The 26096-nt window shown below is 34.2% G+C and overlaps 1 protein-coding gene across 10 annotated transcripts in view; it reads left to right on the top strand.

Moving 5' to 3' along the window:
- The window catches only part of CSPP1 (centrosome and spindle pole associated protein 1), a 114467-nt gene that overhangs the window by 49177 nt on the left and 39194 nt on the right, over window positions 1-26096 (top strand). For all 10 annotated transcript variants that reach the window (XR_006737144.1, XR_006737145.1, XM_045560550.1 and 7 more), the window contains 4 exons: window positions 326-404; window positions 7724-7853; window positions 12050-12197; window positions 23450-23602. Coding sequence is in view for 8 of the 10 variants with exons in the window: in XM_045560550.1 (XP_045416506.1) it covers window positions 326-404; window positions 7724-7853; window positions 12050-12197; window positions 23450-23602 (510 nt within the window). In the remaining 2 variants the exon portion in view is untranslated. The remainder of the gene's footprint in view (window positions 1-325; window positions 405-7723; window positions 7854-12049; window positions 12198-23449; window positions 23603-26096) is intronic.

The raw sequence follows: 26096 nt of genomic DNA, 5'->3' as shown, positions 1-26096 counted from the left end.
TATAGGAAAATTGATTTTTGTGCAAGCCAAAAATATCTAAATGAGAAAAGCACAACTTTGCTTAATTCAAATATTATACATTTATTGACTTCATAAATATCCTATTTTAAAACCCAGTTATATTTCAAAATTATTTCATTTTCCTCTAGATTTAAGAAATAACTGTTTTCTGTTTTTTTGTGTCCTTTACTAACTCCTAACCCAGAAGGAAATACTGATGCTTTTCCTTAGTTAACATTTTTATTATGTATCTTTTTCTTTAGGGATAAAGTGTTACCAAATGGGTACCCTGAAATAAATATTTGGTTTTTTTTTTTCTTTTAAGATGGTTCAGGAATGATGGGAGTACAGCCTACAGCTTATGTTAGTGCTCCTGTCATCCACCAACCAGCACAACCTATTGTGTAAGTTGTTAGATAATTTTTTTTCTTTTTCTTCACTTTTAAAAATTTTGTTGAAATACGCATAATATAAAACTTACCATCTGAACATTTTTAAGTGTACTGTTTAGTGGTATTTGATATGTTCATGATGGGCAATCATCACCACCATCTCCCGAACTCTTTTTATCTTGTAAATTGAAACTCTCTACTCATTAAATGGTAATGGTATAACTCCCCGTTTTCCCTTCTCCCCATCCCCTGACCATCACCATTCTGCTATCTATCTCTGATTTTGACTGCTCCAAGTACCTTACATAAGTGAAATCATACAGTGTGTCTTTTTGTGAATGACTTATTTCACTTAGCATAATGTCCTCAGGGTTCATCCAGGTGGTACATATGTCGGAGTTTCCTTCCTTTTTAATGCTGAGTAATATTCCATGGTATGTGTATACCACATTTTGCTTATCCATTCATCCATCCATGAACGCTTGGGTTGCTCCACATTGTGGCTTTTGTGAATAATGCTACTATGAATTTGAGTATATAGGTATTAATATCTCTTTGAGATCCTGTTTTAAATTATTTTGAATATATACCCGAAGCTGGAATTACTGAGTCATATGGTAATTTTGTGTTTAATTTTTTGAGGAACTGCCGTATTGTTTTCCACGGTGGTCGTACCATTTTATATTCCCACCAGTAGGGCACAAGGGTTCGAATTTCTCCACATCCTTGCCAATACTTGTTATTTTCTGGTTTTTTGATATTAGCCATCCTAGTGAGTGTGAGGTGATATCTCATTGTAGTTTTAATTTTGTTTCCCTAATGATTAGTGATGTTGAGCATCTTTTCATGTGCTTATTGGCCATTTGTGTATCCTCTTTGGAGAAATGTCTGTTCAAGTCCTTTTCCCATTTTTGAATTGGGTTGTTTGTTTTTTGTTGTTGAATTTTAGGAGTTGTCTCTGTATACCGCATATTAATACTTTATCAGATAAATATGTGATTTGGAAATATTTTCTTCTGTGGGTTTCCTTTTTACTCTGTTGATACTGTCTTCTCATGCACAAAATTTAAAAATTTTTGAGAGGTCCAGTTTGTCTATTTTGTTGTCTGTGCCTTTGGTGTCATATTCAAGAAATCTTTGTCAAATCCAATGTCATAAAACTTCTGTCTTATTTTTCTTCTGAGAGTTTTGTAGTTTGAGGTCTTATGGTTAGTTCTTTGATTCATTTTGAGACATTTATTTCTTAGAGTTCTGGAGGCTTGGAAGTCCGAGATCAAGGTGTTAATGGATTTGGCTCTTGGTGAGGGCCCTTTTTCTGACTTGCAGACAGCTGCCTTCTCGCTGTACCCTAACATGGTATAGAGAGAGCAAGTTCTCTGGTCTCTGCCCACCACCCCTTCTCTTCTTATAAGGGCACTTAATCCCATCCTGAGGACTGTATCCTTCTGATCTCATCTAAACCTAATTACCTCCCAAAGTCCCCATCTCCAAATACCATCATATTGGTGGTTAGGGCTTCAAGATATGAACACAATTCAATTCGTAGCACCAGAATTATAAAAAAATAGGTTTTAACAATTTTGCGTAGTGTTCTCATTGCTTTAATGGAGTAGCAGATTTTCAAAGGTTTTTACTCTGCCATCTGGAAATGCTTTCTATGAATCAGTTTTAGAACATTTTCATGTCCCCAGTAAAATCCCTCATGCTCATTTATAGCTAATCCTGATTCCCATCCTCAGGGTAGTTTTTTAAGTTATTTGTTTTCTATTAAATTTTTCTGAATGCCACATTTAAAGAGTATAAACTTGTTACATAATAATAAAAGTCAGATAACTGAGTGACCAGCTAAATTTTCTTACAAACCAATTACTTTTCAATGTATCTGTTTATTTCCAAGCATTTTGGCCTAATTAGAGGTGGAAGGAACCTGTGACCCTGTTAGCTATTTTGGTGTATACACTATCTTCTTTCCATATACTTTATTACTTTGGCACACAGTTAATCTTTGTATCATTTGGGAGGATGGTAAAGATTTTGATTAGATTCAGTCTTTTGTAAGTATAGGTATGGTATTATATTTCTAGGTTAACCACTAAAAGTATAGGAATAGAAGGTACCACTTACATAATAGAAGAAAAAAAATTCAAAAAGGGAGAACCACAACAAAATTGGGAAATGGTTTATTTTAGTAACTGATCCTTTTCAACTTTGGATATGGAATGAGTTAAGAATTTGCTTAACTTCCAGAAGGAGAGAAAAAAAAACATGTAAGTTTAAGGTACCTACTTAACCTCATTATAAATCCAAATTAAATTTAGTATCAGTAAATGGTTAAGTACCTACTTCAAAATTCCAGTACAAAGAGCAAGTTTGTTATACTAGATACAAAAGCAAAATCGAAGCTACCTGTTACTTGTAAGACATATATTTAAATAATGACATAGAAAAGTTGAAAGTAAAACATATACTAGAATAATATGAATTAAAACAATGTTTATTTAGCTCTATTAACATCAGATAAAATGTATTTTTCAGTCATAAAGCTTTGAGAAAAAAAGGATTCTTTTGTAAAGAGTAAAGGTTCATTTTAGGAGGACAAAATAATAATTAAAAATTTTTGTGTACCCAGTAATATGGCCTCAAAGTGAAATTTGAAATGACTATATGGAAAAAAGAGACAAATACAGAATCATAGTGTGAGATGTTATCACTTTTGCCCATAAGTGATAGATAAAGTAAATAAATAATAAGGTTTTAGAAGAATTCACTTAGCATAATTAATAAGCTTATTCTAATGGAAATGTATAAAAATGTACTCCAAATTTCAGAATACCTATTTTTTTCTAATCTCACAGGAATATTTATGCAACTCATTGCATCTTAGCCCTATAAGCAAGTCTTAGTAAATTCTAGTGGATTGATATCTTAGGGACCATTTCAGCTAGAGATGCATTTTAAAAATTAAAAAATCTCCATATGTTGGAAATTAGAAAATAAAGAAGAAATGAGAAAGTATATAAAATGGGGTGAAAACTAAAATAATGATCATGCATCTAATAAGTAGAAAAAAAAGCAGTAAAGTAAACCCAAAGAATCAAGGAAAGAAAGAATAAAGGACAGAACAGAAATTAATAAAATAGAAGCATACAGTATAGAGGATCGACTGTCTAACATCGGTTCCTTGAAAAGACTGATAAAATAGATCTCTTTTGAAGGTTGATCAAGGTAAAAGAGAGACAGGAGTAAATGAGGGTGCTGACTCGGGGAGGTGGGGGGTGGGGGGAGGGGATGGAGGTATGACTACATGGTGAGTGCCAGGCGAACTGTCTGGTGAATGGACACGCTTGAGGCTCTGACTCGGGGGGATGGGCAGGACATGGACATTGTATATAACTTGAACTTATGTACCCCCATGATGAGCTGAAATAAAAAAAAAAAAAGAATGAAAAAGGAACTGTCACGATAGTTGTAGTAAACCTTAAAAAGACAATAAGCATTTATGAAATATTATGACTGATTTTATGCAAATGAATATGAAAATTTAGGTGAAGAAAAATTCCTATTAAAATTTAACTTAATAAAACTGACTTGTAGAAACCTGAATATCAAAACTGTTAATAAATTGGATCTGAAGTTTCAATTCTTCCCACAAAATAAACTCCAGGCTTAGATGGACTGGTAAATTCTATCAATCATTCAACAACAACAAAAAAATCCAATCTTACACATACTAATACAGAATATATAATGAGGGAATACTTTCCATCTATTATTATGGGACTGTCATAATCTTGATACATAAACCTGACAAAGCCAGTATGAAAATGTGGAATTATAAGCTACTTTCACTCATAAGCATAGACAAAAACTGTAAAACTGAACTTGCAATGTATAAAAAGGATAATTCATCCTAAATTGGAGTTATTCTGGAATAGAGAATGGTTAAATGCAGTAGAGCATGTCAATTGAGAGCATGGACTTTGCAGCCAGATTGCCTTGCTTCGAATGCTGGCTTTACCATCTATTACCTTGGGTCCTGTTTCTTCCTTCCATTCCTTGTCTGTTAATTGGGATAATAATGGTATTAACTCTCAGGGTTGTTGTGAGGATTGAATGAATTAAAATATGTAAAGTGTCTAGAACAGTGTCTGATATATCTAAGAGCTAATTGGTATTAGATATAAAATCGATTACTGTAATTACCGTATTAACAGAATAAAGAAAACTATATGATCATCTTAAAAGATACAGAAAAAGCTTTAATAATTCATTATCCATTAGTGATTTAAAACTTAGCAAAATAGGTTAGAGGGGAACCTATTTAACTGAGAAAGCATAAACATGAAAAATCTACATTATGCATTTTACTTGATGATAGATTTAAAACATTCTTTTTGAGGTTACTCTTACTATCACCACTTCCTTTTAGGGCTTAATAATTTCAGCAAGGCCAAAAATAAAAGAGAAAGAAAGAAAGACAGGTACAAAGATTAGAAAGGAAGAGAGTAAACTGATATTGTTTTCAAAAGAATATACAGATAAAATATTAGAATTAACATGAAAGTTTTAGCATAATTACTGATTGCAAAATCAATGTATAAAAAGCAGTTACAGGAAATGGTGGTTTCTTAAAAAGTTAAACATAAACTTACCTGCTCCTAGGCATATAATCTAGAGAAATGCTCAACATCACAAATCATCAGAGAAATGCAAATTGAAACCACAGTGAGATACCATCTTATACCAGTCAGAATGGCTATTATTAAAAAATCAAAAAATGAAAGATGTTGGCAAGGATGCAAAGAAAAGGGAATGCTTATACACTGTTGGTAGGAATGTAAATTATTAGTACAACCTCTATGGAAAACAGTAAGGAGATTTCTCAAAGAACTAAGAACTATTAGATTGAACAATCCCACTACTGGGTACATACCCAAAGGAAAAGAAATCATTATGTTAAAAAGTTACCTACACTCATATATTTATTGCAGCACTATTCACAATATCAAATATATGGAATCAAGCTAAGTGTCCATCAGTGGATGATTGGATAAAGAAAATGTATATATACACCAAAGAATACTACTCAGCCATAAAAAAAAGAATGAAATCATGTCTTTTGCAGCAACAAAAGTGGAACTGGAGGCCATTATCTTAAGTGAAATAACTCAGAAAGTCAAATACCACATGTTCTCATTTGTAAGCGGGAATTAAATAATGTGTACACATGGACATAGAGAGTGGAACGATAGACATTGAAGACTTGGAAGGGTGAGAGGGCAGGAAGGTAGGAGGAGAGGAGGGAGGGAGGGAGGGAGGGAGGAAAAATTACTTAATGGGTACAATGTACACTATTCGGGTGATGGCACTTCACAGATGGGCAATATGTCCATGTAACAAAACTGTGCTTGTACCCTCTACGTCTATAAAAAGGAAAAAAAAAACCAAAAAAATAATCCAAAACCTATCTTGCACAGAACCCTCCCCAACAGAAAAATGTATAATAAACAGACTTGTATATGAATGTTTATAGTAGCGGCAGCATTATTCATAATAGCCAAAAAGTGGAAACAATTCAAATGTCCCTCAACTGGTGAATGGATAAACAAAATGTATTATATTCATACAATGCAGTACTATTCAGCAATAAGTAGTAGTGAACTACTGATACGCTATCATATGAATGAACCTTAAAAATATTATGCTAAGTGAAAGAATCTATACATATTGTATGGTTCCATTCGTATCAAATGTCCAAAAAGAGCAAATCTATAGAGACAGAAAGCAGGCTGTTTACTTAGTGATCACCTGGGGCTGGGGGTTGGGGGGCAAGTGGTGAATGAGTGCATACGGGTATGAGGGATATTTTTGAGTTATGGGAATGTTCTAAAACTGGATTGTGGTGATGGTTGCACAACTCTATAAATTCTGTAAACATCATTGAATTGTATACAATTGACCTTTCATAACATGGATTTGAATTGTGCAGGTCCACTTATATGCAGCTTTGTTTTCAACCAAATGCAGATTAAAAATACAATATTTTTAGGATGTGAGACCCACATATATGGGGGGCAGACTTTTCGTATACAGAAGCTCCTGGGGCTGACTTCCGGACCTTAGTATGTGTGATTTTGGTATAGGCAGAGGGTCCTGGAATCAGTCCCCCATGTATACCAAGGGACAACTGTACTTAATACCCCTAACATTTCCTCCCTTCCTCCCATCCTGATCTGACTACATGTGTCCTTAAACCCTTTCTTTTTTGGGCCAGAGAGGAGTTGATAAAAAAAGGCCAAGAATTTGGGTCTGTGAGTGAGGAAGGATAATGAGTGAAATAGATAATTGAGATAATTTGTTTACCATCCAATTTATAACTAGTATATTTTAAGAGAGTGGGTTTACTCAGCCAAACCCTCTTAGCCCTCTCTATTCATTTACACCTGAAGAGCCCCCTTGCTTTGAAAAAGTTCAGGTCAGTTGGGAACCATTTGCTCTTGTTCTCAGCTTCCCTTTTACCCACATCATACTCCACTTTGACATTATACATAAACATACTTGTTTATGCTAATAAGATTGTAATAAGTTGGATAAGCTAAGTACACAAAGGAAACTCATTATTTAAAGTGATGTTGTTTTTGGAGAAGAAAAGACTTTTGTAGTTTGTTTTTTATAATTATGATTTTATTATAAAACCAACATTTGAATTTATCTTTTATAATTTATATTTTTAAAAGTCTGAGTATCTTCAAAGTGGATATATTCCTGTACTTAAATGTGTGTTATGTTTAAGACACAGCACAGCACTTTATTGCTTGTGATTTATATTACTATAACTACAATATGTTTTAAACTTTTTTGTTTTCTTTTGAGTTTTTAAAAAAATTTATTTACTATAATTGTTTTCTTCTTGAAATGACTAGGAAGTCATTTTATTAGTAAATCATTTTTAAGTAAATCATTAGCTATTATGGTGTTACTTGTGGGACTTTCATTGTGTTATTATTTCTGTGTGTTCAGTAAAGTGCCTAAGTCATATTGTACTGCTTGGTGAATTATCACAAACTTTTTTTCATTCCTATGTAACTGCCACCTAGGTCAAGAAATAAATCCAGCAAATTTGAAAGTTCCATGGATTGTCAAAGCAGAGGCAGGAGGGAAAGCTTAGGAAGGAGTCACTTAAGGATTCTTCTTTGGCTTATAGAGAAATGTCCTTCTCTATTTTTAAATGTATTTATATGCCATGCTATTTCAAAGGAGTGTTTAATTTTCTTCTTCTTGCTTTGTCATAGATGGATTCAAATTATTTATTATTTAATTATTTGATGTAGGAATACGATTGGACACAATGAACTGAAATTTACAAGTGATCATGCAATAAATTCAGGATTGGTTTTTGAAGATAAACCAAAACCTTCCAAACAGTCACTTCAGTCTTACCAAGAGGCTTTGCAGCAGCAGGTATTCATTCATTCCTTCATTTACTGTTGAACGTCTTAAGTGTTAGCACAGTGGTCCTTTAGAATGCAGAGTGTGACAGTGGAGAATAAAAACCAGTTAATTACAATTCAATATGGTAAGTTTTAAAATAGATACAGTGGAATGCTGTTGGAAATATAGGCTAGGGAAAATAATTACCTGTGACAGTTGGGAGGTTTTCTTAACATGATAGTTGATATTTGAGCTGTGTGTTGTATGATGAATAGCTTCGAAATTGCTGGTGTATACTATCATAGGATGTATACTAGGAATGGAATTAGTGTGGGAGAAAGGGTATAGAGTTAGGTTGTGCTGGATTGTGATTGACTGGCTAATAAAGGGTTTTCACTTTCATCTGTTATAGGCAGCCTAAGGAAAGAAATTTTAAGCCAAGAAAGAGAAATGACAGGATTGGTTAATGTGAGCAGATTTATCTTGTAGGAAGATAATTGGCTTTGGTGTGAACAATGGGGAAAGAGATGTGGCAGAGAAATTTTTCAGTAAATTATTGAGGTAGTTCAGTAGGGAGGTGGTGAGGCCCTGAACCAGATGGAGAAGATGGGAAGGACATCCAAGAGACAATTCTGAGGTTTCACTGACAGGACTTGGATATAGGGAATGAGAAAGAACAGAGGGCTTGAAGATGAGTGCAAGTGTTCTAATCTAGGAGAATAATGACGCTATAAACCAAGATGTGGAATACAAGAAATAGATCATGTTTGGGGAGTAGGGTAATGGATTCTGTTGTATAATAATTTGTAATGTTTGAAGAGAGTTTAAGAGTTAAGTATCATCCCATATTTGGTGTGTGATTCTTTGAGGAATTCCCTTATCTCTGAGAGGGCCTGAGGACTCTTGGTAGGTATGTATCTAACTGAGGTACTTTTTTAAATAAAGTTCCACTTGGGTTTCTTCTAAAAGTACTTTTGTTCAACTTCTACATGGGCAACTTTCTTGAAAGATAGATTTTTAAAATTATAGAATTATCAACATTTTATTTTGTATGTTAGGATTCTAAAAATAAAAGACTGAATTTTGAATTAAGAATCTGTTTTTGAATGAGCATATTAAAAACACCACTGACAAAACTAGATTTCCCAACTCTAGAGGTCTATTTTATGTGTGTGATAACTTCTTTGGCTGTGCTGGAGAAAAAGGTTGCTTAAATTTACTGTGCATATGGTTATGAGTTCAAAAGTGACTTTCTAATATGTAGGTATTTGTTCATTGCCTATCCATGTGTCTCCACAGAACAACCCTGATGCTTATGCTTAGTGATGATAAGAATGCATTTGTTTTGTATGCTTTAAAAGCTGTACAGGCATACCTTGGAAATACTGCAGGTTTGGTTCCAGACCACTGTAGTAAAGCAAATATCACAATAAAGTGAGTCACGTGAATTTTTTGGTTTCCCAGTGCATGTAAAACTTACGTTTGTACTATACTGTACTCTATTAAGTGTGCAATAGCAGTATGCCTAAATAAGCAATGTAAATACCTTAATTAAAAGGTACCTTATTGCTAAAAATGCTAACGATCTTTTGAGCCTTTGGAGAGTCATAATCCTTTTGCTGGTGGAGAGTCTTGCCTTGATATTGATGGCAGCTGACTAATCAGGGCGGTGAATGTCAAAAGTTGGGGTAGCTGTGGCAATTTCTTAAAATGAGACAACAGTGAAGTCTGCCATATCGATTGACCCTTCCTTTCACGAAAGATTTCTCTGTAGCATGTGATGCTATTTGATAGCATTTTACCCACAGTAGAACTTCTTTTGCAGTTGGAGTCAGTCCTCTCAAATCCTGCCACTGTGTTATCAACTAAGTTTATGGAATATTCTAAATCCTTTGTTGTCATTTCACCAATGTCCACAGCAGCTTCACCAGGAGTAGATTCCATTTCAGGAAACCACTTTCTTTGGTCATCCTTAAGAAGCAACTCCTCGTTTGTTCAAGTTGTATCCTGAAATTGCTGTAATTTATTCCCAGCTTCAGGCTTCACTTCTAATTCTAGTTTTCTTGCTATTTCTACTACATGTACAGTTACTTCCTACACTGAAGTCCTAAGGCCCTCAAAGTCATGCATGAGGGTTGGAATCAACTTCTTTCAAGCTCCTGTTAATGTTGATGTTTTGACCTCCTCCCATGAGTCACAAATGTTCTTAATGGCATCTAGAATGGTGAATCCTTTCCAGGAGGTTTTCATTTTACTTTGCCCAGATCCATCAGAGGAATCACCATTTATGGCAGCTATTGACTTACAAAATGTATTTCTCAAATAATACTTGAAAGTTGAAATTACTCCTTGATCCAAGGGCTGCAGAATGGATGTTGTATTAGCAGGAATGAAAAGAGCATTCATCTCTTTGTACATCTTCATCAGAGCTCTTGGGTGATCAGGTGCATTGTCAATGGAATCTTTTGGAAGGAATCTCTCTGAGCAGTAGGTCTCAACAGTGGGCTTCAAATATTCAGTAAACCAGGCTGTAAACAGATGTGCTGACATCTAGGCTTTGTTCTGTTTCTAGAGCACAGGCAGAGTAGATTTAGCATTTTTCTTAAAGGTCCTAAGATTTTCTGAATGGTAAAAAGTCAGCACCTGCATTAGCCCCTAACAGAGACTCAGCCTGTCCTTTGAAGCTTTGAAGCCAGGCATTAATTTCTCCTTAATAGCTATGATGTCCTAGGTGGCGTCATCTTCCAAGAGAAGGCTGTTTTGTCTGCGTGGGAAATCTGTTGCTTAGTAGAGCCACCTTTGTTAGTGATCTTAGCTAGATCTTCTGGACAACTTGCTGCAGTTTCTCTGTCAGCACCTGCTGTTTCACCTTATACTTTTATGTTATGGAGATGGCTGCAACCTCATGAGCCAACCTGCTAGCTTCAAACTTCTGTAGCTTCCTCACCTCTCTCAGTCTTCATAGAATTGAAGAGAGTTAGGGCCTTCTGGATTAGGCTTTGGCTTAAGGGAATGTTGTAGCTAGTTTGATCTTCTATCCAGACCACTAAAACTTTCTCCATATCAGCAGTAAGACTGTCTTGCTTTCTTATCATTCATGTGTTCACTGGAGTAGCACTTTTAATTTCCTTTAAGAACTTTTGCTTTGTATTCACAGCTAGGCTAATTATTTGGCACAAGAAGCCTAGCTTTTGGCCTGTCTTTTGCTTTTGACATGCCTTATTCACTAAGCTTAATCATTTCTAGCTTTTGATTTCAATGAGAGATGTGCCCTTTCACTTGAACACTTAGAGGCCATTGCAGAGTTATTAATTGGCCTAATTTCAATAATGTTGTGTCTCAGGGATTAGGGAGGCCCAAGGAGAGGGAGCGAAACAGAGGAATGGCCAGTTGATGGAGCAGTCAGAACCTACACACCATTTATCGATTAAGTTTGCTGTCATATGAGTATGGTTCATGATGCTTCGGTACAGTTATAATGGTAACATCAAAGATCACTGATCTCAGAGCACCACAACAGATATAATAGTCATAAAAAAGTTTGAAATATTGCAAGAATTACCAAAAGTTGATACAGAGGCATGAAGTTCGCACATGCTGTTGGAAAAATGGCACTGACAGACTTGTTTGATCCAGGGTTGCCACAAACCTTCTATTTGTGAAAAACACAATATCTGCGAAGTGCAATAAAGTAAAGCACAATAAAACAATGTATACCTGTACTTAAAGTAGCCTAGCATACCGCAAAGAGTTTTATACCTTCAACCTCGCTGAAATCTGGGAATCCAGTTTGCTTAGGGAGAGTAGGTCTGGTGAGGTAAGGAGTAGAATCGTGGCTGGGGAATTCCCCTCAAGGGATAAGTGACAAAGGAACATAGGGAGATCCTGATGATCCCATTGCAACTGGCAAGGTTAGGGAGGGAATGGCTCAGGTGGAAGTTGGGTGAGGGAGGGAGGTGTTGGTTGAGTCTGAAGTAGCCTTAGTGGCTGGAAAGGCCTCTGGTGGCATAATATGGGGGAACAGCCGGAATCTATTGCAGCCATTGGAGTGTTTTTAAATTGGGTATTACATATACTGCGATTGTAGACTTTGCAGCGAAGCCTACTGAAAAAACATCTCCAATTTATTTTTCTAACATGAAAAAGAAAATAACATCTAGGATTACTAACCTCTTGTATGAGAATACTTGTCAGCGCTTAATTTAAATATATCTTATGTTGTCAAGATTCGGGAAAGAGAAGAAAGAAGGAAGAAAGAACGTGAAGAAAAAGAAGAATATGAGGCTAAATTAGAAGCTGAAATGAGAACTTACAACCCCTGGGGAAAAGGTGGAGGAGGTGCTCCTCTCAGGGATGCAAAAGGAAATCTGATAAGTATGTTATTTCCCTTGACTTGTTTTAAAAATAAACTAAATTATTTTTAACTTTTTAAAAGAGTGGGGAGTAGAAAGCAATGTAGGAGTCATAGCCTGTAAAGCAAGGTCCCTTCTTATGTGGCTTAATGCATGAGAGGTATTTTGATAATAGATATAATAACAGAGGCTAGAAAGCCTTTCTTCTTCAGAGTTCTGTTCATTTATTCTTGTTACAAATTTTTCTTCCTCTAATGATAATAATCTAACTGCAGAGAAAACTTCATGTTGCTAAGTTTTTACCCAAACTAGTATTTAGAATATTTTCTTTATTTTCTAGTAAAAATGATAAAACCCATGCTACACATTTTCTTTTTAAACTATTAAGATATGTTAAAAATAAATGATCTAAAACTGTTATGGGAAGAGATCTTGTGTTTAATTATAATAATATATGCAATATACCTGCTTAGTGCAAGGACTGCTTTGAAAAACAAAAAGAAGACTTGATCTTAGAAACTTTCTGGCAGGTTGCATAATTTTTTCATTTATCTTTCAATTATGTACTCTCACAATTTTTTGATCTAGTAATTACGTAACAAACACTTTGAAAAAAGTGGCTTTATACAACTTGTTATATATAATTGTTCCTTAGTAACTAACCATGGGGGATTGGTTTTAGGACCTCCTGTGGATACCAAAATCCTTGGATGCTCAAATCCCTTATATACAATGGTACAGCATTTGCATATAATCTACACACATCCTCCTTTATACTTTAAATCGTCTCTATATTACTTACAATACCTTATACAATGTAAATTGTTATACTGTATTGTTTAGAGAATAATGACAAGAAAAAAAATGTACATATTTAGTACAGATATTAGCATCCTTTTTTTGGGGGGGAGTATATTTTACATCTGCAGTTGGTTGAATCCACAGATGCAGAACCCACATGTACGAAGGGCTGACTGTATATTAGGATGGTCCTTGATTAGCTTTTAGTTAAGCAGAATAAAAGTAGAGCAAAGATAATTTGTTTTTGAAAATTGTTTAGTTAAAAATTAGAAAGGATAATAAAGTACCTATTAAAATCGTAAAAATGTGGATTTCCTGTTCTCTAAGTATTGTATGTTAATGTAGAAACAGGTAAGTGATAGGAGATTGTTTGGATATTGAGTTATTAGAGTGCTTATGTATTATGCCTTTGATTCTTAATTAAATATTGTTTCTTTCCCCCTAAAAAAAGACATATTTGAGGCCCACTTAATTTCATAACTTCATTTCTTTCCAAAATATTTGTTCCTCTCCTGTCTTCCTCATGGATATTTTTCTCAGGTTTGGAAGACTGGAACTCTTAGTACTTTCTTTATAGATGAGATGATTTCAGGTGATGCATAGATGAACATTTCTTATTTTAATACATTTAAGTGTTTGTTTGAAAATATATTAAAAGTAAGTGGTTTTTCATTTATGAATGGTGCTATAACATTTCTTTTTAAAGTAAAAGTATTACTTACAGTAAGGTATTAGTCCAGGCATTTAATGAAAATATTATAACCATCAACCCCAAATTCTCAGAGCCGTAAGTATAAGTTTACTTCTCACTTCTGCCCTGTTCTGATGCTGTTTGGTTGGTTCTCCTCCAAGAGGCGACTCAGGAATCTGACCACTTGCTTTGCGTCACCCCTCGTTTTGGAGTCCTTTACTTGTAGCTGCAGTGGCAAGGTCCAGCGGGGTGGAGAGAGTAAGGTGAGGATTTTCCTGGGGCCTGGCCTAGAAGTGCAAGAATAGCTCCTTTGCCTTGGGAACCTGTGGCCTCAAGGCCACATGTGGCACTTCGGATCATCAAGTGTGGCCCCTAAATCAAATCTGAACTTCACAGAACAAATCCCTTTATTAAAATGATTTGTTCTGTAAAATTTGGATTTAGTCAAAAGGTTGCACTCAAGGATCCAGAAGGTCCCATGTGTCCCTGAGGCCGCAGTTCCCCACCCCTGCCTAAGCTGGGAAATTGAAGTGTCTTTATGCCCAGGAGGAGGACATGGGATTGATAAGCATATAGTCGGTCTTTGCTACAATAATTTAAATTGTGAATCAGTAGAAATATACTAGGTACCATGAAAGAGGTGCTTAAATGACTGAAACATTGGGAAACACTGGAATAGAACAATTTCCTAGGACTTTCTAGGCCACCTCTAAGATTATTTCTGGTTCAAACAATATAATTATGGTGTTCTATGTGCATTTAATTGGTGGAAGAGAGTAGGGTAAGTTTGGGTTATTGAATTATAAAATTTTGTTCTAGAATTGCTTGACCTCATAAGAATGGAGAAAATTTTTCTGAAATTTCCATTTTTATTAGTAGCAGTAATGTTTAGTTTGCCTATTTAATGCTATAGTCATGCCATGAAATAGAAAAAGTAGTTATTTTATCACATACAGTGGAACGCTTTTTTGACGGTATTTTCAAGCAAGTAAATTCATCACTTAAAGAATATCAGTTTGTTTTATATGTGGCTATTACATTTTAGAGAAGGGAATATAATTTTGTAGTATTATATTTGAAATATGTAGTATAAAGCAGTGATGACAAGACCATATAAACTCTATACTTTATCTTGGCTAACTTTAATTCTGCTCCTGGCTTTTCTAATTACTCCTATTCTGTTTTGATCTTTTATTCAAGAAAATTAATGAAATTGAATCTTCACCCCTATCTTAGCTAAGATTCCTTTATAAAGTATAGTAGTTCCAATGAAATATCAGAATCTGTTATTCACACAACTATAAGGTGGCATCAACCCTTTCAAAGTAAATTTCTCTCATTTTAATTATTTGCACTTTAATCTTTTTCATTTCTCATTTCTTTATTCATTAAAGTTTTTTATTCAAGGTCCTGTAAAAAAACCAATAATGTTCTAGTGTCTTTCAGTGGTTGAGTGGATAAGCAAACTGTGGTATATCCATACAGTGGGATGCTATTCAGCAATAAAAATGAATTGTTGATGCACACAACTTGGAAGACTCTCATAGGCATTAAGCTAAGTGAAAGAAGCCCTTCTCTGAAGGTTACATACATATGTACGTTTCCATTATATGACATTCTCAAAATGAGGAAAATATAGGGGAAGGAGTACAAATCAGTGGTTGACAGGGGTTATGGGTGGGGAGAGGGAATAGCTATAAAGAGAGGGCATGATGAAGTTTTTTTGGATGATGGAATTTTTCTGTATCTTGATTATAAGTTATGTTACATGAAATGAACATGTGTTAAAATTTCAAAAAAACTACTCCAAAAGAAAAAAGTTAACAAAAATAAAATTAAAAGATAAAATTAAAAGCTTAATCAACTTGAAAGATGACAAAAAGTATCTCATAGTTCTACTTGAATAATAGCACAATTAAACATTTCTTCATGTATATTCTATTATATATTTGTATTGCTTTTATGTATCGTATTTGCCCCAGTTAGATTTATGTTTCCTTTTTATGTTCATTGAGGTATAATAAAATTCACTCTTTAAAAGCTTAGTGATTCTGGTAACTATCACCACCACAATGAAGATATACAACATTTCCAGCACTGCAGAAAGTTCCCCGTATCCCTTTACAGTCAGTACTCTTCTTGCCCATCCGTCTACCCCTGCCAACCTGTGGTCTGCTCTTTGACATAATAGTTTGCCTTTTTTTCTGACATTTGTCTTTTAGCATAATGTTTTAGAGATTCATCCATGTTGTTGCATATGTCAGTAGCTTATTTCTTTTTAATACCAAGTACTATTGCATTGGTTGGCGGTACCACGATTGTTTATCCATTTACCAGTCGATGGATGGACGTTTGGGTTCTTTCCAGTTTAAGGCTCTTATGAATAAAGCTATTAAAGACATTCACTTACAGGTCTCTGTATGAATACAAATTTTCATTTTCATTTCTCCTGGGTAAGTGCCTAAGAATGGGATTGCTGGGTTGTATAGTAAGTATGTTTAACTTTGTAAGAAACTGCCAGAACATTTTCCAAATTGGTTGTGTCATTTTGTATTCCTACCAGAAAAATAAGAGATTTCCAGTTGTTCTGAGTTTCCATCAGCACTTGAATTGTGTGTCTTTATTAATAAAATTTTAGTCATTCTATTAATTGTGTAGTGATACCTCACTGTTTTTTTTAATTTTCTATTGTGAAATAATTTAAGACTTATAGAAGAGTTGCAAGGTGGCATAGAAAGTATCCTTAACCCTGATTCCCCTAATGTTAACATCTTAGATAATCACGGCACAATGATCAAAACTAGAAATTAACCTTGGTATAATGCTATTAATTAAATTACAGTCCTTATTTGGATTTTACCAGTTTCTCCCCTAATGTTCTTATTCTATTACAGGCCCAAGTCCAAGATTCTATATTGCCTTTAGTTCATGTCTCTAGTCTCCTCCAATCTCTGACAGTTTCTCTCTCTCTCTCTCTTTCTCTCTCTCTCTCTCTCTCTCTCTCTCTCTCTCCCCCCCCCGCCCTCCCTCCATGTGTAATAGCTTTCTTGAGATCTAATTCCCATACCACATAGTTTACCCATGTAAGTGTACATTTCAATAGATTTTAGTATATTCACAGAGTTGGGCTACAGTCACACTTTAGAACATTTTCCACATTAAGTTGTCTTGATATCTTTATCAAAAATAAGTTGACCATAAATTTATTTCTGGACTCTCAGTTCTGTTCCACTGCTCTGTATGTCTGTCCTTTTGCCTGTATCATACTCTCCTGATTGCTCTGGTTTTGTAGTAAATTTTGAAAGTGTGAGTCCTCCAACTTTGTTCTTCTTTTTCAAGATTGTTTTGACAACTCGACTTCTTGCATATTTTACTATTAGTTTGTCAACTTCAATAAAATGTGGTGGGATTTTCATTGGGTTTGCATTGACTATAGATCAATATTGGGGCAGGCAACATCTTAACAATATTGAGTTTTTTGATCTACTTATGTGGAATATCTGTCCATTTATTGCTTTCTACTTAGTTTCTATCAGCAGTATTTTATAGTTTTCACTGACAGGTCTTGTATATGTCAATAGTATCCCTAAAAATACGATTGTTGTTTGTATATCATCCTTGTATTCTATGTCCTTGCTATAAATTAACTTGTTAGTTTTACTAGTTTTTTGTAGATTCTTAGCAGGTTTTTTTTTTTTTTTTTTAATGTAGACATTATCTGCAGACAAAGCTGATTTTACTTCTTCCTTTCCAATCTTAAATGTCTTTTATTTATTTTACTTGCTTTTTGCACTGGTTAGGAACTCCAGGACAATGTTTAGAAATCATGAAAGCAGACATTACTGTTTGTTCAAGATTTTAGGTAGAAAGCATTCAGTCTTTTACCGTTAAGTTAGTTATAGGCTTTTTGAAGATTTTTCTTTTTATCACATTGAGGATTTTTTTTTCTACTCCTACTTTGCTCAGAGTTTTTATTATTAATGTATGTTGGATTTTGTCAAGTGGTTTTCTGCATCTATTGAGATGATAATGGGGCCTTTTTACCCTTCTGACATATGGTAAATTACATTGATTGATTTTTGAATATTCAGCCAGTCTTGCATTCCTAGGATAAACTGTGCTGCATTTGTCCCTTTTTAAAAATATATTTTGTATAATCTGATTTGCTAATATTTTGCTAGGGGTTTTTGCATCTAGGCACATAAGAGATACTTGTCTGTTTTTATTTTCTTATGTCACTGTCTGATTTTGATATCAAGGTAATGCTAGCCTCATAACATAAGGTTGGGAAGTGTTTCTTCTATTGGTAGAATTTACCAGTGAAGCCATGTGGGCTGGGAATTTCTGTTTTGGGAAGGTTTTAAACTATAGATTGAATTTACTTAATAGGTAAAGAAATACTCAGTTTATTTCTTCTTTTGTGAGCTTTGGTGGTTTGAATCATCCAAGGAATTTATCCATTTTATTTAAGCATTGAATTTACTGGCATAAAGTTCATTTCTTCTTCTAATGTCTGTAGAACCTACAGTGATGGCTCCTCATTCATTCCTGATATTTGTAATTTGTATATTCTCTTTTTTTCTTCATCAGTCTGGCAGGAGGTTTATCAGTTTATTGATCTTTTCATAAAATAGTGTTTTTATTGATTTTCTTCTTCTTTTCTTCCTGTTTCATGGATTTCTGCTCTTGTTTCTACTCTTTTCTTCCTTTAGTTTGCTTTGTGCTTACCTTTCTTCTAATTTCTTCATGTGGACACTTAGATTGTGAGTTGAGACATTATTTATTTTCTATGAATTTAAATATGGTACAAATTTGCCTCTGAGTAGTTTTAGCTTGTGTCTCACACATTTTGATATGTTTTATTTTTTAATGTCATTCAATTCAACTTTCTCATTTTTCTTGTGGCTTTTGTTTGACCCATCAGTTATTTAGAAGTGAGTTTTAAAAATTTTCAAGTGTCTGGGGATTTTGTGGAGAGCTTTCTTTTATTCAGTTCTAGTTTGTGTTCTGTTTTGTTCAGAGAATATACTTTTAATGATTTCATTGTTTTTAAGTTTGTGAGATTAATATACCACCAGTTAGATTTTTACTAACCTTAGAGACTGTGTATATATTTTAAATTAGGTTAATTTTGAAATATGCATTACTAGTGGCTACGGTTGGAAATTTTGCTTAGCTTTCTGAATCAATTCATTATAGAATAGTTTGTATGTCAGCCATGAATTACTGAATAATCATGGGCTTATAGTAATATTTACCTTATCATAGCCATTAAAAAATATTTTGGTGTGTATCTTCCACCAAAATATAAAGAGTAGCAGCTAACTTCTGAAGTTAATTTCAAAGTATTCATTTAGGGTTATAAAAAAGATAAAGAATGAAAAAAATTAAATACTATTTGTGTATGTTTATCTGTATCATATAATTAAGCCCTGGTCTGGTAAATTGTTTAGGGAGTAGAATTATAGTATTTTCCCACTCACAAATCTGTGGCGTTTTTTTTTTTTTTTTTTTGGTTATTCTGTCAGTTGTAGAATTATTCTTATAATGTTTATAATTTTTTATTAAGTGATGTGATTTACATTTAAAATAAAGCCCAATCTTTGCAATTGGCAAATTACACTCTTGATTCATGTACCTTTTTTTATTTTCATTTTTTAGCTGATTTCAAATCTTTTATCTTACCACTTCACAGAAAGATGGAAAAAGAGTGACCAGTTGATTGACAAATCATTTTTTTCCAATAAAGGCAACAAGGATTTGTTTTGATTGCTAAATCTGATAGTCTTAACTCTTAATAATTATGTACTCTGATGAAATTAATTTTCCTCTTATATACATTGACTATATTACTCTAATTGAGAGGTTGATGTATAACCACAACAGCAGATAATGTTATTGATTTTGAAGTTTGTTTATATATAGGATATTTATCTTTTAATGTACAGTTTGTGTAGTTGACTATCAAACTGAGATTGCATTCCGTAAGCACTCGCTAGTTTGGCAGCAGAGCTCTGGGTATCATCTGGAAGGAATGGACTTGATATACTGCAGTCTAGTAATAGGAAAAAATAGACGAATACTGTGTATAATATTATTCATGGTGACATATATACAGGCCTATCTTATGCTGTTCTAGTGAATTGGATGACAATGAGATTGGTTTCATGTTTGAGTTTTTTTCTTTGATTTTTCCGACTTTTCGGGGACCAAATCTTTTAGCTCATGAGCTCAACTTTTCCATTATCTTTCTGTTTTTATTTGCCTCCCATATTCAGATAGATCCCAGGATTTGCCGATGTTTTTGCGAACACATACCTGCCTTGACGATTTTTGGTACTTGGGAATTTTCTTGCAATTTTATCCAATCCCTTCTCTCTTGCATTTTTTCTGTTTGTTTCTTCCCTTCTACCTCTGAAAATGCTTAGGTCCCTTGTATTCTTAAACACAAACAAATACTTCCCTCATGTAAAACACATTCAAAAAGTAGTCTGTGCTTGTTGCTGCTACTTCTTTCCACCCTCTTATTGCTTAATCTTCTATAATACGACTTTTAGCTTCCACTCCTGTACTGATGCTGCATTTAAAAAAAAAAAAAGATGCTCGAATTTCAATTTAATTATTTTTACTCAGTTCTTATCCTCTTTGAACTGGGTTGACAGTTCCTTTTTCCTTTAAGTCCTCTGCATCTTCTGAGATGCTGTCCTCACTTCAGCTAACATTTGCTGGATGTGTGCTATGAACTAAGATTAGACTCTTCTAGGTTTGTGAACATGATCTTTCTTCCAAGGACTATCTTCTAACCTCATGTGTTCCTTGAGTTACATATACTCATCCCTTCATCCGTTCTCTCCCACATCATCTCTTCTATTCCTGTGTCACTCCTTAGGTCTTCTTTATGCATGATCTTCAAATCTCTTTCTCTGCCCCTCACCACTTTCAAAACTCTTTACTTCATTTCTAACGTTTCTTCTGCGTTTCTACTCTTGATGTTTGATAGATTATTTATACCTAGTGTATAAAACCAAACTTAACTTTAAAAATCCAGCTCATCGGGCCAGGCGCGGTGGCTCACGCCTGTAATCCTAGCACTCTGGGAGGCTGAGGCGGGTGGATCGTTTGAGCTTCGGAGTTAGAGACCAGCCTGAGCCAGAGCGAGACCCCGTCTCTACTAAAAAAATAGAAAGAAATTAGCTGGACAACTAAAAATATACATATAAAAAATTAGCCAGGCATGGTGGCGCATGCCTGTAGTCCCAGCTACCCTGGAGGCTGAGGCAGGAGGATCGCTTGTGCCCAGGGGTTTGAGGTTGCTGTGAACTAGGCTGATGCCACGGCACTCTAGGCCGGGCAACAGAGCGAGACTCTGTCCCCCCCCCCAAAAAAAAAAAATCCAGCTCATCTTTATTTGCCTTTTTCTTTTAAAGGCATCATAATTGTTCATAATTCAAACTAAAAATTAGAGTCCTTTTGACTCCCCATATCCAGTCAGTTAATAAGCCTAATCATAGGTTCTGCCTCTCAGTGTTTCTTGAATTCTCTTCATTTTCATTTGTACTGCCACCATAATTGAGAGTTATCATTTGCCTGGGCTGTTGCCATTTCCTTATTACTTCTAAATTGTCCTCCTTTGTTTTTCACATCCAAGCCATAGCATGTATCTAACCAAAGTATATTTATTCTATACTCAAAAAATTACTGAGGATTCTGGAGTCTCACTGACCATGTTCATATCCTTGCTCTGGTAATTACTGGCTTTGTGGTCTTTGAGCAAATTAATTTGTTTAATTTTCTCATATATAATGCTGGGGTGAAAATAATAGTGCCATACCACACAGGTTACTATGTAGTTTAGAAAAATGGTGAAAATTAAATGTTAGTTGCCATTATTACTAATTGCTGTGGTTTTGAATGTTTGTCTCCTCCAAAACTCATGTTAAAATTTAACTGCCATTGTAACAGTATTAAGGGGAGGGATCTTTAAGAGGTGATTAGGCCATGAGGGCACCACCCTCATGGGTGGGATTTGTGCTGTTATAAAGGAGTGAGTTTAACACCCTTTTATATGCCAGCACCCTGCTATTTGACTTCCCAGCCCCTAGAACTGTGAGGCAATAAATTGCTCTTCAGTATAAATTACTTAATCTGTGGTATTCTGTTACAGCAACAAAAAACAGACTAATACACTAATGCTACTTCTGTAACTACCAAAACTGTCTCCATTATCATCTACAGAACAAAATTGAGAACCATCAGTGTTTTTTAGGATATTCCAGAATAGGCTTCCAGCCTATAGTTTTCTATCTTATTTGTCATTGCTCTATTAGGTGTGCTTTGACTCCTTTAATGTTGCCAGAACTCTCTTCATGTTTTACCCCGTTGGGACATTTTCTCACATTGTTCTATTTCTCTAGTACGCTTTCCCACTTATCTTCACCTGTGAAGCTCCTAGCCATTATCCAAGTTTAAGCTGTGCTAAATATTGCAACAAGATGAGCACTTTCCTGAATTCTGAACTCCTGTTCTCTTTTGTAACATTCACATATGATTTGCCATGTTCTATCTGGAATTCTAATTGTGATTCATGTTCAAAATACATTCTTGAACATAACAGGCTTCATAACTTCGTAATGATACTTCTTATATCCAGGTTTAATTTCACTTTCACTACTGCCATACTGTCTCGGGTTTTCTTGTTTTTTTTTGTTGTTGTTGTTGTCGTTTTTTGTGTTTTGTTTTGTTTTTATTTTTGTTTTTTGAGACAGAGTCTAGCCCAGGCTAGAGTATTGTTAAAGCTTTTAAGTTCTGTAATCATTCAGGTCTGTTTTGGGGATAGACTGGTTGTTTGATCCAGTTGTAGGTGCTCAGATTTTTGCTATGAATATTAAATATCTATTGCCATGTAATAAATTATCCCAAAACTTAGTGTTTTGGAATAATAAACATTTATTATCTTGCAGTCCTGTGGGTTAGTAATTTGTGAGTGATTTATCTCAGCCATCTGTCTCAGGGTCTCTCATGAGGTTGTGGCCCAAGATGTTGGCTGAGGCTGCAGAGTCATCTGAAGGCTTGATGGAGACTGGAGGACTCATTTCCACTATGGCTCCCTTGTGTGGCTCAGGAGGCCTGAGTTCCTTGTCATGTGGGTCTCTCCATAGAGCTCCTTTAGTGTCCTTATAGTATGGCAGTTGGCTTTCTTCAGGATGAGTGATCCATAGATCAAGCACGGTGGAAATCATTTCTTTTATGAAGTAGCTTCAGAAGTCATATACCATCATTTCTGCGATATCCTGGTCATAAGAAGTGACCAGACCATACTGAAGAGGAGAGGGCTTGAGCTTCACATTTTGAGGGAGGATTGTCAAAGAATTTGTGGATATATTTTAAAACTCCACTCTATGTGATTTTGTGTTTTCAATGGGAGAGCTAATGATGTTTGGAAGATTTCACTATTACTTATTTTAAATTGTTGCTGTGTTCTAATTAAAGAAGTTTTAAGTTCTGAAGTAACAAATACTGTTAATATGGTTTCTATGGATTGTGAAAGATTTATATATCCTTAATTTCTCTATTAATTTTGAGTTTATTTTGCAGGATTATTTTTTAAAAATCTTAAGTTTTGATAATTTTGTTTCTGTTTTCAGGACACCAACGTATCATTGAATTATTCCCAGCTTTGTCCTATTGGTTTTATCTGTAATTCCCTTTTTAAGAAAATGTATTAAGCATACCCAATATAGAAATGTGTTTATTGAAATAAATGGCTTATTTTTTCCTCTCAGCTGATTTGAATAGGATGCACAGACAAAACATAGATGCCTACCATAACCCAGATGCAAGAACATATGAAGATAAAAGGGCTGTTGTATCTCTAGACCAAAATTTAGCCACTTCAAATGCTGAGAACCTAGAAGATTCTGCAAATAAAAACTCAGGTTTTTAATTACATTCTATTTTTCTTTTTCTTTTTCTTTTCTTACGTTTCTAAAGTTGTTCAGTAATATTTCTGTTCTCTTCTTTGACTAAGTTCTTATTGTGATTTGGAGAATTGGATTACTCTGATTCAGGAAGCATAATGAAGTATTCATGCTATATCTTCGTAGTTATTTTGAAAAAAAGTACATAGGGGAAAGTTGCTTCTTAATACTGTGTAGTTCTCAGCTTTGTAACTTGCTATGTATAATTTAGCTGCTGCTACCATTTTTATTTTGATAGTTGGGGGACATTTCCTAAAATAAAACACTCTTTTTACACATATACAGTTTGCTTCTTATGCCCATAACCATTTGAATTAGAATTAGTGAAAAGGTATCTATTGTGATATGATAAATTGTATAAGAAAATTCACTTTTTGCTTTTAGTAATCATTTACCCTCCCTTTTAAAATCATAGTATACAAAGAAATGAAGTAATTAAACATTTAATATCTGGTTACATCCCTCTTTCTTAATCAAATATCTTTGATTTACTATTAACTTTCTTTAATTAAAAATTCTATAAATTAAAAGTTTATTCAGTATCTTTGTAATGTCATGCCAGGAAAAGTTGTCAAGTATATATGAAAGTGTGTTATATATTTAAAAATCAAATGAAGTTTAAAGAATATACCACCTTGCACTATATTTTAATGCCTATATAAGTAACCATTTATTTATTGCAAAATTCTGCTTTTGTACTTTCACTGACGTTTTGATGTTAGACTAGAAAAGAACTTTCCATTAGGAAGTTCTAAAATGTTTTTGACTGATCCCGCTGGGTTTTTTTTGTTTTTAACTCTTATTATTGGCTAAACTGATGAGTTACATAGGCAGCTGTGATTAGAGTCACTAGCTCTGTATCTTTCAAATCTTTGATGGCAGCTCTAATCACTACAGCCTTTTTGAACACTTTAGGAGATGGGTTGTTTGCTGTTGCTGTGGGCAGTCTGTTCCAGTGTTTGATCTCTCATTATGAGAACATGCTTTCTTACTTTGATCCACAATGGATTTTTACCCATTGGATCCAGTTTTGATTTTTGGAGCACTAAAATTAGAACTTATGATTTTGATGACATTATTGATTTGGCTCTCTTAATCTGTAATAATTCAGTGTGTTGTAAGAGTATCAAAACACCTTTTCATATTGTTGCTGCTAAGAGAGAATTTTGACTTCTGATTATCATTATTTTTTTCTTCTTCATTTGCCGCTGCTTTTAGTAGTCTGTATTGAGATCTCAGTGCTATATAGATTCTGTCTCTACCCTTTTCTTCCATACCAAGTATTCTTTGTAGTTTTGTCTCAGCCTAGAACTTTCTCTATGTTAGTAGTAACACTTTTAGGCTGCTTGGTCTGCTTACCAAGCAAAAACACTGGAAAATCAATAGTTTCCATGACCCCTTCCCAAAAAGCATAAGCCTGATGATTGAACACAGAAGCAAAATTTGTTGTCTATAGCCTTTCTGTACCACTGCCAGGTTTTTATGCTGGTGGTGTTGCCAACATGCTCTATTTTAAGAAATCATTAAAAAATCATAAAATGTGTAACATTTCCCTTTTTTTGTGAATTGAAATTCCCTAAATTAGACTTCATTTCTCTACAAATTAACCTAAAATAAACTTTGTGAATGCAAGAAACTATCCAAAGCTACCTAATTTATGCAATGCCATATATACGTGCATGAGTGCATGTGTGTGTATGTATGTATGTGTGTGTATATATATATACATACGTGACTGTGGATATATGTGGCATTTAATATTTTAAAGGCCTTGAGGAACTCTAATATATGTGAAAATTGAATTTATGTGTTTAAGGTTCATTATCCTCTAATGTTTCGTTTTCATTAGGCCTGTTTGTGAGGCACTTCATGATGTTCATTGTTTTACTTTACAGTTTTTAGATGAGCTGCTATTTATGAAGTCCAATACTAGTTTGGCTTAAATTTATTTTTTTAGCTTATTATGATATCTAGATACACTTTTATTTTCTTTGTATATTTGATAGTTTATTCATTTCTAAAAGGATTTATCTGTCTCTAATAGTAGTATATCTTCTCTAATTGCCCCAAAGGTTTAGAATATGAGTGATCATGAAAGTGAAACACACTACTCAATTTTGTTTTGCTAATCAGCTTTTCCGCCACAGCATAAGATTTACAAGAACCTTCAAAGTGTATATTTAGATTGTTTTCAATGGCAAACTTTTCTAGTGGAAAAAAGTATTGATAATGTCTAAGTATTAATTTGGCTTTCTGCTGATCTGTTCAAATAAGCGTTAATAAATTTAAATACAAAGGCAAAATAGACCTGAATGGCAGCTACACTGCAAAGCAGTCTGTCTACACAAACCTACATGAATGAGAGAAATACATGCTTTGGATTGATGATGTAAAGAATGTGTCAGAAACTTAAAAATAATATAAAAAGTTATGTGAGGCTTAAATTTAAATG

This window comes from Lemur catta, chromosome 9 (assembly GCF_020740605.2).
Source record: "Lemur catta isolate mLemCat1 chromosome 9, mLemCat1.pri, whole genome shotgun sequence".
NCBI classification, from domain to species: domain Eukaryota; kingdom Metazoa; phylum Chordata; class Mammalia; order Primates; family Lemuridae; genus Lemur; species Lemur catta.
This window is presented reverse-complemented; position numbering and strand designations above follow the sequence as displayed.